This window comes from Marmota flaviventris, chromosome 1, assembly GCF_047511675.1.
Source record: "Marmota flaviventris isolate mMarFla1 chromosome 1, mMarFla1.hap1, whole genome shotgun sequence".
Taxonomy (NCBI): Eukaryota; Metazoa; Chordata; class Mammalia; order Rodentia; family Sciuridae; genus Marmota; species Marmota flaviventris.
The window spans coordinates 211,008,045-211,022,507 of NC_092498.1; the positions used below are offsets into that span (position 1 = coordinate 211,008,045).

Here is a 14,463-nt window from a genome sequence, read left to right on the forward strand (position 1 = left end):
CCCCGCCCCTTACGGCATGACCCCGCCCTCCAGCCTCGCATCTTCCTACTACCGGGACTCTGGCTCCTGGAGTTTGCCTGGTTCCAGGGTACTTGCAGGAGCTTATTTGGTATAAGATGAAATCAGGGCCCAGAACTATAGGAGGAGGAGGCACCACAGGGAGGAACCGGAGGTGGTCATCCTCCTGTCGCCATGTCCACACCCCAGGATTCTCCTCTGCCCTACTGCCTAGCTTCTATAGCCAGTGAGGCAGATGCCAGCTGTACCATCTCAATATGACCATACTCCGAAGTGAGATTAGCTGGATATCAGGAGCAGAGGTGCAGATCGGGAGACTCAGACGGTATCTCTCACATACGTTTAGGGTAGTCAGCCCTGTGTAGACCGTGGGGATCGGACACAAACACACAGAGAGATCACATGGGCACTCAAAACACAGTCACAGGGTTGGGGATATGGCTAGGGGATAGAGGGCTTGCCTAGCACGTGGAGGCCCCTGGTTCCTCTCCCAGTAGCGAAATCCTACTAAAGCAGGGCGTGGTGGGAGGGCTGATGGGAAGACAACTTGAGTCCAGGAATTCTTGCCCAACATAGTGAGAAGCTGTCTCAAAACCAAAAAAAACAACAAACAAACAACAACAAAAAATTCTCCCAAGTGTTTTGTAATTGTCCATTTCATGGGTGAGGAAATCGAGGCACATATGGGTTAAACACTGGCCCAGTCACGGCGCTACGTTATTGGTCTGTCTTCTTCACTAATGTCATCATCGAATCCGCAGATTCCAGAACGCACCTGGCATACAATAAGCGTTCAACGTTTGCTGAGTGAACGAAGGAATCCGCGTCCCTTCCACCTTTAATAATTCCTCTCCGCGTTTCAGGTGGGAGAACGAGGCTTCTGGCTGCCTCACAGAACTTCCAAGCTCAACACCCCGCTTCCTTCCCGGCCCCGAAGTTCCCGGCTCGGGCGCCCACTTAAAGGTTAGGGGTGTGGCCTGGCTTGTTATGAGGCGGGACCAACGCCTTTCCTCTTTCCTATTGGTGATTCTCCCTTTGTGGGAGGGGACCAGCTAAATCTGCTTTCTTGATTTGCTGTCTTTCCGGAGGACCGTGACCCGGAAGCCTTCTGGGCCAACATGGCGGCGCCCAGCAGCGACACGGAGCCGGCCGGGGGTCCTCGGCCTGCTGCCTGAGCAGGTAGGTCTCGCTTGGGAAGGCGAACCCGAACCATTGGGATGCCGGGCGTTCAGTTCCGGGCTTGGCAGTGCGGAAGGACAGCGTCAGAGAGACCCGGCTGCAAGGCCAGGGCGCTATGACCTCTTGGGGTGCGGGGCGGGTACGTGCCGGGAAAGGTTGCCGTCCTGTGCTAGCTGCCTCACTCCCTAATCTTTGCAGATGGGATAGTTGACTCAGAAGGTAAGGCTCTCGCTCGAGGTCACACAGCAAGTTGTCACTGAGGCGGGAATTGGAATCTGCGTCTGGCTGTTTCTTCAAGGGACGCTGAATCCTGGCAGCCAGCCTCAGAGTTCAGGTTTGTAAAAGCTTACCGCTTATTCCCCTTTAATTGATATTTGTTGAGCATTTACCACGTGCCAGGTACTGCCCTGGATGCCAGACACACAATAGTGAGCAGGACAGACAAAATCTCCCATTTCTTGGGGGAGCCAAACATCGAACAAGTTAGAAATAAAGAAACGAAATAGGTGAATTCAGATATTGGTAGTTGCTAAAAATGCATTAATCAGAGTGATAAATAGAGACCAGAATGAACAGAGACGGCATGGGAGACCTGGAGGAAGAAAGTTCTAGGCGGAGGGAAGAGCAAGTGCAAAGACTCTGAGACTGTAGTAAACTTGGTTTGTTTCACAAACAACATAACTGGAACTGAGAGTAGTACGAGTTTTGTTTAAAGGGAAGACTCTGGCTGATTTTAAGTTTGAGATACCATTAAAAATTTTAGGTGTAGAGCCCTGAATTTAGTTTATATTTTTAAAAGCTCTCTCTGGCCGTAGAGGGAGAACTGACTGGAAGGTAGGAATGGGTAGGTATCTAGTAAAGAGAGCACATCTATTGGGGCATTGGCCTGCAGGTGAAAGAAATGGGCGCATTTGGTATGGATTTAGAAATAGTCAACAGGACTAGTTGATGGCTTAGTTGGGGGAGTGAGGGTCTTAGTAGACTTCCAAATGACTCCTAGGTTTGTGGCCTGAGTGACTAGGAATGGTGGTACCATTGAATAGCATTCAGAGGAATAAGTTAAGCAGGGATATCAGTATGGGACACATTAAGTTTGGGATGGCTGGGTATGTGCCAGAGTGATAGGAGGCTGGAAATGAATATTTGGGAGCCATAAGCACATACATCATCACTTCTCAAACTTTAACACACATAGGATATCTACATGTGAATGTTGTTAAAATGCAGATACTGATTCAGTAGGTCTGAGTTAGGGCCAGGATTTTGCATTTCTAATAAACTCCCAGTTGATGCCAGTACTGCCAGACTCTGGAACACATTTTGAGAAACAAAGGTTTAGATTATTAATCTTAGTTGCATGATAGAGTCATTGGGGTGCCTTAAAATTCTGATGCCTGGGCTCTACTTGCAGTTACTCTAACTTAATGTATCTGGGATATGACCTGGGCATAGGATTTAAAAAACCCCCTAGATTATTCTAATATTAATCAAGTTTAGGGACCACTGGAGTTACATACAGGAAATATATAGAGAGAAGAACAAATTGAATGACACCTCTGGGTAGCAGATAGACAAATCCAGAATATGAGACTCTGTAGCCTCATTTTTCTTTTTTTAAAGAGAGAGGAGAGAGAGAGAGAGATGGAGAGAGAGAGAGAGAGAATTTTTTAAATATTTATTTCTTTTAGTTATTGGCGGACACAACATCTTTGTTTGTATGTGGTGCTGAGGATCGAACCCGGGCCGCACGCATGCCAGGCGAGCGCGCTACCACTTGAGCCACATCCCCAGCCCCTGTAGCCTCATTTTTCAAAATGGTCTCTAGGCCACCAGCATCATCATCACTCAGAAGCTTATCAGATGTTCAGACTATGTCTCTACCTCAGACCTGCTGAATCAGAACCTGCATTTTAACAAGATCCCAGGGGATCTTTCTTGCATCTTCAAGTTTGCAAGCTCTATAGACTTCAGAGAAGGAAGCATGTCTTGCTGATTGGCAGAAAAACAGAGACCTGGGTGTCCTGAAGAGAACCAAAAATGTTAAATGGGGATGGTGGGGGAGGGAACTTAACTGTGTCAGACACTTTTGAGAAATTAAGCAAGATGAGACCTGAGAAGTAGCCACATAGTGCTGGTAAGATGTTGAATACACAGGGGCCTTTACAAGACTGGTGTCATTGGAGTGATTGGGGCAGTAGCCAAGTTGGTGAGTAAGGCAGAGATACAGTATGCAGACACCTCTTGGGAGAGAAACTTTGGTATAAGAGGAGTAAGAGGCTAGAGGGAGACTTTTGGTCAAGATGGCAGATGGTTGAGGCTATGGCTGTGGCTCAGTGGCAGAGTGCCTACCTTGCACATGTGAGGCACTGGGTTTGATTCTCAGCACCACATAAAAATAAATCAACAAAATAAAGATACTAAAAAAAAAAAAAAAAAAAAGATGGGAGATGGTGAGATAAGAATGATCCAAATTCATTCTCTGAGGTTCTGATAGAAAATCTGGACACCATAACAAAATTATGAACCAATATCTCTTTATGAATATAGATGTTAAATTTCTCAACAAGCACTAGCACACATGCAGAAAGAATTGTACATAATGACTAAGTAGAATTTATCTCAGAAATGGAGGGTTAATTTAACATCTGAAAATAACTAATCTAACACACTATAGAAAACAATAAGAGACAAAAACCACTGGATTATCTCAATAGATGCAGGAAAAGTCTTTTTTTTTAATATTTATTTTTTAGTTTTAGGTGGACACAACATCTTTATTATATTTTTATGTGGTGCTGAGAATCAAACCCAATGCCTCATGCATGCTAGGCAAGCGCGCTACCACTTGAGCCACATCCTCAGTCCCAGGAAAAGTCTTTAACAAAATTCAATATCCTTTCTGACAAAAACATTCAACAAACTATGAATAGAAAAGAAATCCCACAATACAATAAAGGTCATCTATGAACACATGTAGCTAACATCATACATCATGTTGAAAGATTGGCTATGGGGCTGGGGTTGTGGCTCGCTGAGGTTGCAGATCACTCACCTAGCATGTGTGAGGCCCTGGGTTCAATCCTCAGCACCACATAAAAATAAAATAAAGATATTGTGTCCATCCACAACTAAAAAATAAAATATTAAAAGATTGGCTGTGTTCCTTCAAAGATCAGAAGTAAGACAAGACTGTGTTTTCACCACTTCTGTACAATATTGTACAGGTGGTTCCAGCAGGGGTATAGGCAAGAAAAAGAAAAAGCATCCAGATTGGAAAGGAAGAGGTAAAACTATCTCTATTTGTAGATTACTTGATCTTATATATAGAAAACTCCAAGGAATTCAATGGTGAAACTTTAAAACTAATATACAAGTTCAGCAAGATAGCAGGATATGAGATAAAAACAAATTACAATGCAAAAAGGAAATTAAGAAAAATTCTTCCTTATACAATAGTGCTATCCCAGTCCTCCCTCCCTCCCTCCCTCTCCTCCTCCTCCTCCTCCTCCTCCTCCTCCTCCTCCTCCTCCTCCTCCTTTTCTTCTTCTTCGCTAGGGATTGAACTAAGGGGTGTTTAACACTGAGCCACATCCCTAGCCCTCTTTACTTTTATTTTTATTTATTCATTTATTTTGGTGTCAGGGATTGAATCCAGGGGCACTTAACCACTGAGTGACATCCCTAGTCCTTTTTAATTTTTTTTTAATTTTTATTATTATTGTTTAAAAATATTTTTAGTTGAAGAATGAATACAATGACTTAAATTTTTTATATGGTGCTGAGGATGGAACCTAGTGTCTCACACGTGCTAGGCAAGTGCTCTACCACTGAGCCACAAACAGTGACAGCCTCCTTTTTTATTTTTTATTTTGAGTCAGGGTCTTGCTAAATTGCTTAGGGCTTTGCTAAATTGCTGAGGCTGGCTTTGAATTTGCAATACTCCTGCCTTAGCCTCCACAGTCACTGGGATTATAAGCCTGTACCACCATGTCCAGCACCCTTTTTATTTTGAGACAGGGTCTTACTGAGTTGCCCAGCTGAGCTCAAACTTGGTGATTTTCCTGCCTCAGCCCCAAGTAGCTGGGATTACAGGTACTACTACAACCAGCAGAATAAAATTCCTAAGAATAATTTAACATGAAGCTAGGCATGGCATACTATTGTGTTCAGATGAATTTTAGACACTTTGAAGGGATTAGCTTTATAGTATGTGAATAAAAGTGTTTTTGAACAAAACAAAACATAATCAGAGCTCTGCCCCTTACCAAGTAAGACTAGATTTCAGTCACCACTGTGTACAGTGAATGCCTTCAGGGTAGGGGGTGTAGCTCAGTGGTAGAACATAGGCCTAGCATGCAAGGTCCTGGGTTCAATCCCCAGCACTGCAAAAAAAAAAAAAAAAAAAGTCTACCTTCAGAACGTGTACCCTCTAAAGCCTCTTTTCACGCTTTTTCCACTGTATGCTTGTGACCCTATCACATTGTCACTGATGTTACTGATGTCTGAAATACTTACATTCAAGTTTATTTTTAGAGCAGTTTAAGGCAACCATTAAGAAATGTGCTATTAGGGGTTGGGGCTGGAGTTCAGCAGTAGCATAGTTGCCTGGTGTGAGTAAGGCATTGAGTTCGATTCTCAGCACCTCATGTAAATAAGTAAAATAAAGGTCTATCAACAACTGGAAAAAAAATTAAAAAAAGAAAAAAGGAAATGTGCTATTGAACTGGGCGCTGTGGTACCTGTAATCCCTGTGACTCTGGAGGCTGAGAAGTAGGATTGAAAGTTCAAGGCCAGTCTCAGCAATTTAGTGAGGCCCTAAGCAACTTAATGAGATCTTGTCTCAAAATAAAAAGGAATAGGGATATAGCTCAGTGTTAAAAGCCCCTCTGGGTTTAGTCCCAGTACCAGGGGGGGGAAAAAAAAAAAAAGAAATTTGCTATTGAGCCGGGTCCAGTGGCCATGCCTATAGTGCCAGCTCCTTGGGAAGCTGAGGAGGAGGATTGCAAGTTGAAGACCAGCCTCTGAAATGTAACAAGACCCTGTCAAAATAAAATTTAAAGAAAAGGGCTAGTGATGTTGCTCAGTAGGAGAGTGCTTGCCTAGCATGTACACAATTATGAGGTCCTGGGCTCTGTCCCTGGCATCAGGAGAAAACAAGAAATACAGAAAAATGGAGTCAGTGCCTGAGTTTAGACATGTGACCAGGATTGGTTTGGACCATAATCCCCAAAGGTACAATCCCAGATTGCCATAACCTGAAATGTTGAAGTTCAGGAAAGATCAAAATCCTTAAAGCCCAAAATTCAGAAAATATAATTGTGGAAAAAATAATTTTAAAAAAATCAAAAGAGGAGCTGAGGTTGTGGCTCATAGGTAGAGCACTTACCCGAGGCACTGGGTTCGATCCTCAGCACCACATAAAAAATAAAATAAAGGTATTGTGTCCTCGTGTCCTCCTACAACTAAAAAATAAATGTTTAAAAAAAAAATCAAAAGAGCTGGGCACCATGGCGCATGCTTATAATCTCAGTGACTCTAGAGGCTGAGTCAGGAGGATCACAAGTTTAAAACTAGCCTTAGCAACTTAGGCCCTAAGCAACTCATTGAGACCCTGTCTCAAAATAAAATATAAAAAAGGGCTGGGGTTGTGGCTCAGGGGTTAAGCACACTTGGGATAAATTCCCAGTTACCCCCCCGCCTTAAATCAAAAGACATTTATTTATACTTTTAGGGGCTAGGGTTATAGAACATGGCTTAGCATGCCCATGTTGGATGGGCATGATTGGATCCTGATTGGATTCCTGCCCCCCCCACCAAAAAAAGAGAGAGACATTTATTTGCTTTTATTGTTTTTTTTTTTTTTTTAACTACACATGACATTACAACGATCTTGACAATTCATACATTAGAATCAATTGGGGTATAATTTCTCATTTTTCTGATTGTACAGATTGCAGAATCACATTGGACATACAGTCACCTATATACATACAGCAATCATAATGTCTATTCTATTCTGCTGCTCTTCGTATCACCCCTTCCTATTTCCTACTGTTGTTTTGCAGTACCAAATGGCCTATATCCACAGCCTCTTTCTTTCATTTTACTCTGACACAGGATCTTGATAAGTTTCATATGCTGGTCTGGAATTTTTTTCTACCTATATCAGCCTCATGATTTACAGTGGTATGGTACTTCACCCAGTATTTAAAAATTTTAAAAGGGATATGTGAGCCAGGTGTGGTGGCATATGCTTGTAGTCCCAGCTACTTGTGAAGCTGAGATATGAGGATCACGTGAGTCTACAAGTTTCAGACCAGCCTGGGCAACATGATTCCCTGTCTCAAAAGTAAACACAAACAGGGCTGGGGTTGTGGCTCAGTGATAGAGTGCTCGCCTAGCATGCATGAGGCACTGGGCTCGATCCTCAGCACCACATAAAAATAAAAAATAAAGATATTGTGTCCACCTAAAACTAAAAAAAAAAAAAAAAGAAAGAAAAACAAACACAAACAGATATTTGAAAAACAAAATGATAGAGCCACGTGTAGTGCATGCTAAGCAGCTGCTCTACCACTGAGTTACAGCCCCAGCCCAGTCACACTACTACATGAAAACAGCAAAAGGCCAGGTACAGAACATGTATATACAGTGTTCTCTCAGCTCGGTGCCATGGCACACACCTGCAATCCCAGCCACTTGGAAGGTTGGGGCAGGAGGATTGCAAAGTCAAGTCCAGCCTCCTCAACTTATTAAGACCCTGTATCAAAAAAAAAAAAAAAAAAAAAATTAAAGGGCCTGGGATATACCTCAGTGGTAGAGCACCTGCCAACACCATGGCACTGGGTTCAATCCCCCCTGGGTGAGAAGCACACTTTATAGACCTCTTTATGTAATAAAATAGGCAATAAATTTTAAAAAAAGAAGAAGAAGAATGTTCCAGTAGTGAGGTGAGGGAACTGTTACACTAGCAAATTTGTGAAGACAGTGAAAGGTTTGGCGCAGCAGAAAAATCCCTGATTATAATAGTCACCCAAGTCCATTTTTTTAAAATATACTTTTTTTTTTTTTTTTAGTTGTTAAAGGACTGTTATTTTGTCTATTTATATAAGGTGCTGAGAATCAAACCTAGAGCCTCACACATACTAGGCTCTACCACTGGGCCACAACCCCAGCCCTTACCCAAGCCCATCTTCTGGATCAGAAAACCATTTGAAGTCACAACAGGGTCATGGCAGGGCTGGCGAGGTAGCCATAGTCTGGAATACACCCTCTTGTTTCTGTTAGTAGCTAGGCTGCCAGGCTGATGCATCTCTTGTGTCTTGGCCAGGTGGCTGTCCAACCCGCGGAGGTATGAGCTGGGTGCAAGCCATCCTTCTGGCCCGAGGCCTCTCAAGGGGCTGGGGAGGCATCTGTGGGGCTGCCCTCACTGGAGCCCCCTTCTCTCAGGTAACCAGCAGGTGGGCATTGCATCAGGATGGAGGGAGGAAGGCTTGGGACTTGCTTTTTTAAAAATTTGTTTTAGTTGTAGATGGACACATACCTTTATTTTATTTGTTTTTATTTTTATGTGGTACTGGGATCAAACCCAGTGCCTCACGCATGCTAGGCAAGCGCTCTACCCCTGAGCCTGGGACAATCCCTGCCCTGGGACTTGCTTTTAACCCTTCTAAAATCTACTCAAAGGAGTCAGCTCTGGTTGGTCTGAGCTGGCCCTTCTGTGCTGAAGGCCCGTAAAAAGTCCCTAATTTATGTATGTATTTACTGGTGCTGAGAACAGCAGGGCCTTGCACATGCCAGACGAGTGTTCCACCCTAAGCCCCCTAACTTATTTTAAGGGGTGCTAGTACTCATGTGGGCCAAACCATTGACTTTGAAATTAAGGACATACGAGCTAAGGAGATTTGGGTGATAACTATGGGCTGCTCCTGCAAGCAGGTATAGAGATGGACACAGAAAATTGAACTTACTTCCTGTACCAAAGTGACCTGAAAGTAGAAGCATGTCAGTAGCCATAGGTCACAACAGCAGTAATGGAAGGGTAAGCGCTGCCTTGATGAGCAGTTACCCAGCCTGGTCCTGTGCTGTCCGCTTCACTTCCAGCATCCCATTTGTGGGGTTTCCCCTTCACTGTGCATTCTAGTGTTTCCTTTCTGATTTGTGCCCTATGCCCACACCACCTGTAGTACTAATTGGCTGAAATTTCACTTTAAATGAGTGCCTTCTTTTTTTTTTTTTCTTTTTGCAGTGCTTGAGATGCAACTAGAGCCTCACGTTAGGCAAACGAGCGCTCTGACACTGAACAGATGGAGAATCACGCTCCATCCCTATTTTATTTATTTATTTATTTATTTATGATACCAGGGATTGAACTCAGAGGCACTTGACCACTGAGCCACATCCCCATCCCTTTTTTGTATTTTATTTAGAGACACGGCCTCACTGAGTTACTCAGCACCTTGCCATTGCTGAGGCTGGCTTTGAACTCCTGATACTCCTGTCTCAGCCTCCCAAGCTGCTGGGATTGCAGGCGTGCGCCATGGCCCCCGGCTCCAGCTCCTATTTTACATCTGATTTAATCAGGACATGGACTGGCTGTTGGGGGCAGCAGCAGAGTAGAGAGTGGAGAGCTCCAGTCTTCACTCTGTTGCTTTGCAGCCATGTGGTCCCAGGCATCCCACTTCATCTCCCCGTTCCTCAGTTCCTTATCTGTAAAATGAACATGAAAATGCTTCCTCTTGTGGACAGTTGTAAAGATTAAATGAGCCTCACATTTATAACCTGCTCGAGGACTGCATTGCTTGCTTAGTATGTGTGTGGCCCTGGGTTTGATCCTCAGCACTGCAAAAAAAAAAGTTCATAAAAAATGACTCAACAGTTCCTGGCAGGGAAGACTGTCAGTATTGCTCCTGCATTGTGTTTTGTCACTCTGTATTGGTGTCTGATCTTGGGTTTGTAACCCACTACCGTATTCCTCAGAGACCCTCAAGATGCCAAGGGCCTCTCTCAGGAAAGAGATTACAGCAGCTGTCCTCTGTCCCCAGGTGCTCCCCCAGGCCTTGCGGGGCCTCCACTGTAGTACAACTACCCACAACTCTGAAATGTCACTGGTTCCTCATCCACCTGAGCCCTCGAAGAAGCCCATTAAGGCCCTGGCGCCCCATGAGGAGCTGTTTAGGCAGGAACCAGGTGGGGAGCGAGACAAAGCAAGCTTTGTGCGGGCTGTGCAGAATTTTGGGCAGTACAACGTGCGCAAGCGTGGCCACGTTGACTTCATCTACCTGGCCCTGCGTAAGATGCGGGAGTATGGTGTTGAACGGGATCTGACCGTCTACAACCTGCTCCTGGACATCTTCCCCAAGGAGGTCTTCCGGCCTCGCAGCGTCATCCAGCGCATCTTCCTCCACTACCCTCGGCAGCAGGAGTGTGGGATTGCTGTCCTGGAGCAGATGGAGAATCACGGTGAGGCCTGGGCACAGCTCAGGGTGGGGCAGTGGGTGACCCTCACAGCAGGCCACCTCCTGCTCCAGTTCTTGGGCTCCTCCATCACTCCATGGTTCCACTTCTTTCTCTCTCTCGTCCTTTTCCTGCCTCCTTCTGACTTTCCCTTTGATTTTGTTATCTGTCCCCTGACTTCAGTTTTCTATCTTCCTCTTCTCTTTCACTCCTCTCCCTCCCTCCCTGAGGTAATGTCTGCATCTGCCTGGCACAGGAGTGATGCCCAACAAAGAGACAGAGTTTCTGCTGATCCAGATATTTGGACGCAAAAGCTACCCCATGCTCAAGTACCTGCGTATGCGGCTATGGCTCACCCGCTTCAAGAACATCAATCCCTTCCCTGTGCCCCGTGACCTGCCCCAGGACCCCGTGGACCTGGCTAAGCTGGGCCTGCGGCACATAGAACCTGACCTCAGTGCCAGGATCACAGTATACCAGGTATCTACTCCTGTCCACTCCAGCAACTCTTGCCCCTGGTTGGGTCACATTGTTGCTCCTGGTAGTCCCCTCACCCACCTAAGTGACTGATTGCCTGGCTGAGCCCTCCAGTAGATTCCCATGGCCCTTACTCCTTGCCACAGCTTGAACTCTTAGAATCCATTTGGCTGCTATAACAAAATATTGTAGATTGGATGCATCAGTTCATTTTCCTGTTGCTATAACAAAATACCTGAGCATGGGTGCTTTATAAAGCAAAATGATGCTGGGCTTAATGGCACATGCCTGTAAACCTAGCAACTCAGGAGGCTGAGACAGGAGGGTTCCAAGTTTGAGGTCAACTTTAGCAATTTTGCAAGATTCTAACTCAAAATAAAAAGGGCTAAGGATGTAGTTCTGAGGCAGAGCACCTCTGGGTTCAATTCCCTGTACCAGAAATAAAAAAGAAAAAGAGGTTTATTTAGTTTGCAGTTTCAGAAGTTGAAAATCCAAGATCAGACAGCTCCCATCTGTTTGGCTTATGGTGGAAGCACACGCAGAAGAAATCATACAGAAAGGCAGAGAAATTCAGGGGCCAGCTTCACTTATTTTTTAACAACCCACATTAAAGAGCACCAATCCAGACCTGGGTGGAAACCAATCTGGGATATCAGTCCTGCAAGAACTACATTTGGTCTTTTCCAAAGGGTGATGCCTCCAGTGACCCCATGACCTCCCCCAAGGCCTCACCTGGTTTTGTTGTTTTTGCAGTACTGGTGATTGGATCCTGGGCTTTGCAAAAGCTGGCAGTTAGTCTACCCCTGAGCTACATCCCTTTTAATTTTATTTTTTGAGACAGGGTAATCGCTAAGTTGCCCAGCTGGCCTCAAACTTGCCATCCTCTTCCTTCAGCCTCTGGAGTAGCTGGGATTTCAGGTGTGTGCCACCATACCTGGTTTGGAGAGCATTTTATATACATATTCTATACCTCGCCTTTTGTTCTTTTTACTTAATAGTCTAACTGGGCTGGGGGGATATTTAGCTCCTTGGTAGAGAGACTCCCTTGCATGCACAGGGCCCTCCATTACGTTCACAGCACCACTAAGTGGGGAAAATCACGACTGGGAGACATTGATCCATCTCAGCTCTTTATAACTTGAAAGGACACACAATATGCATTACAAATGTTGTTCGGACTGGTATTTTAGTCAAAGAATTGTGGATGTTGCAAAACATTGTTTTATTTTGTTGTGTTTTTAAAATTATGTTCAGGGTATAAACTTTGAAGATACAAAAGGGAGTTCCTTCTCACTTTGGAACACTATCCTTTGTTTTTCATGTCTCCTTCTTGAGATATCTGAATGTGAATTATTTTTCTTTTTTTCCTTTTTTTGAGACAGGGTTTCACTAAGTTGCTGAGGCTGGCTTTGATCTTATGCCTGGCTGTTTTTCTTTAATTCACCAGCCCTAAGCACTTGTTCCATGCCAGGCACTCAGTGTTTTAGTACCATCTGAAGAGCCATTATTGTCCTTGTTTTGCACTTGGGAGGAACGAAAGGCTGAGGTTATGCAGCTTGTGACAGAGCCAGGATTTTTAACATAAGTGGGCTAGCTCCAGGGTTCCCTTGCTGTGAAGGTCTTTGATGTTGGTGGCTCTGGCCCAATTGGATAGAAAGGAGGAGAGAATTTTATTTATTTTTATGTAGTGCTGAGGATAGAACTCAGTGCCTCACATGTGCTAGGCAATTGCTCTAACAGAGCTACAACCCCAGTCGTGAGGATGGGTTTTTAGTGACATGTAAGGGACCCCATGGAGGAGTACTGGATTTGCTGGCATCCCTTTCTTTCTCCTGGCCGCCTCTGTAGAGGCTGAGGGTCACAAGCTTCTACCCCGATCCTTTTCGCAGATGCCTTTGTCTGATGATTTGACAGGTACAGAAGATCCCGTCCAGCCACACATCGTAGGTAAGGACCCAAGCATGGGGAAGCCACCAGGCCACTGACCTGTCCCAGCCACTTCTGGCTTCTACCAGGCCTGCTGGGTGGGCAGAGCCTCTCAGGACAGCAGGGTACATGTGTGTCCATACCAGGTATCCAGAGTCCCGATCAGCAAGCAGCTCTGGCCCACCATAACCCAGCACGGCCTATCTTCGTTGAGGGTCCCTTCTCCCTGTGGCTCCGCAGCAAGTGTGTGTATTACCACATCCTCAGAGCTGACTTGCTGCCCCCTGAAGAGAGGGTAAGAGTCTAAGCATGTACAGGGCATGGGTGGTGGGCTGGTAGAAAGGGAGGCTAGGCCTCCTTTACTAGATCCTGGGCCTCTGACCCTGCCTCTACCCTGCTTCTGGAGGTAGAAAGTGGAAGAGATTCCAGAGGAATGGAACCTCTACTACCCAATGCAACTGGACCTGGACTATGCAAGAAGTGGCTGGGATGACTATGAATTTGACATTGATGAAGGTAAAAACTTGAGCATGGTAGAGTGCTTTCCTAGCATACACAAGGGCCTGTTCAATGGCCAACACCACATACACATCTAAAAACGCAGGACCCAACACAAGGGGAGGTGTGACCTCTGGAGTCCCCGGCTGAGACACAGCCTATATACCCACTCCCTCATACATGTAATGTGCCCCTAGGGCTCTAGAACTGAGGCCACTCAGGCCTGTCATCCCTTGGTTTTTCCCTCCCTCCATGTCAAATTTAAGGAGCACTTCTGTGCTAGTGACTGGGTATTATCAGGACAGACCCAGTCCACGAGTCAGTGGGGAGACAGGCAAGTTACATTTTGAGAAGCTCAGGGGAGAAACATGCCACCCAGCCTCAAGTGGGGGCATTCAGGAAGGCTTCCTGGCAGAACCTGGAAGAAGCAGGAGGCATGGCCCACGTAATGAGTCTATGTGAGGGACCACTTGTGCAAAGGTCTTCACCACAAAGTACTTCGAAGAGGTATGGGTAGGGAAGCCGCTACATCCCACCGCTAACTCTGAGGGCCCTCTCTCCCAACAGTGGAAGAAGGACCCATCTTCGCCATGTGCATGGCAGGTGCTCACGACCAGGCGACACTAGCCAAGTGGATACAGGGCCTGCAGGAGACTAATCCAGCCCTGGCCCAGATTCCAGTGATCTTCCGCCTGGCAGGGTCCACAGGGGAGCTCCTAACAAATTCTGGGCTGGAAGAGCCACCCCGGCCCCTGTGCGAGGTCCAGGAGGAAGAAGATGATCACCGGAAGCGACAGCAGCAGGGCCGGAGTTGAGTGTGAGCGGGCAGGAGGGCACAGGCAGAAGACTGGTGCGAAAGCACAAGATGACCTTTGAGTGTACAGCAAATAAAAGTTTTCCTGCTTGGGG

At 45.7% G+C, this 14,463-nt stretch overlaps 1 protein-coding gene across 2 annotated transcripts; it reads left to right on the forward strand.

The window, feature by feature from the left end:
- Positions 1 to 1,107: 1,107 nt before the first annotated feature.
- On the forward strand, positions 1,108 to 14,462 carry Ecsit (ECSIT signaling integrator). Of its 2 annotated transcripts, XM_027955127.2 has the most exons (9): positions 1,108 to 1,197; positions 1,396 to 1,531; positions 8,528 to 8,646; positions 10,242 to 10,659; positions 10,910 to 11,133; positions 13,020 to 13,077; positions 13,203 to 13,351; positions 13,467 to 13,572; positions 14,122 to 14,462. In XM_027955127.2, exons 3-9 carry the CDS (start codon positions 8,551 to 8,553, stop codon positions 14,367 to 14,369), a joined length of 1,299 nt encoding a protein of 432 aa, XP_027810928.2. In that variant the 5' UTR covers positions 1,108 to 1,197; positions 1,396 to 1,531; positions 8,528 to 8,550; the 3' UTR covers positions 14,370 to 14,462. The 2 variants fall into 2 exon arrangements, with proteins under 2 accessions (XP_027810928.2, XP_027810929.2); XM_027955128.2 differs by lacking the exon at positions 8,528 to 8,646.
- Position 14,463: the final 1 nt, after the last annotated feature.

Excerpts from the sequence above, each read along its gene's own strand:
- Ecsit (XM_027955127.2), top strand. The coding sequence starts at position 8,551 with ATGAGCTGGGTGCAAGCCATCCTTCTGGCCCGAGGCCTCTCAAGGGGC. Across the intron at positions 11,134-13,019 it reads CCAGGATCACAGTATACCAG|ATGCCTTTGTCTGATGATTT; the intron begins GTATCTACTCCT and ends TCCTTTTCGCAG. Across the intron at positions 13,352-13,466 it reads TGCTGCCCCCTGAAGAGAGG|AAAGTGGAAGAGATTCCAGA; the intron begins GTAAGAGTCTAA and ends TTCTGGAGGTAG.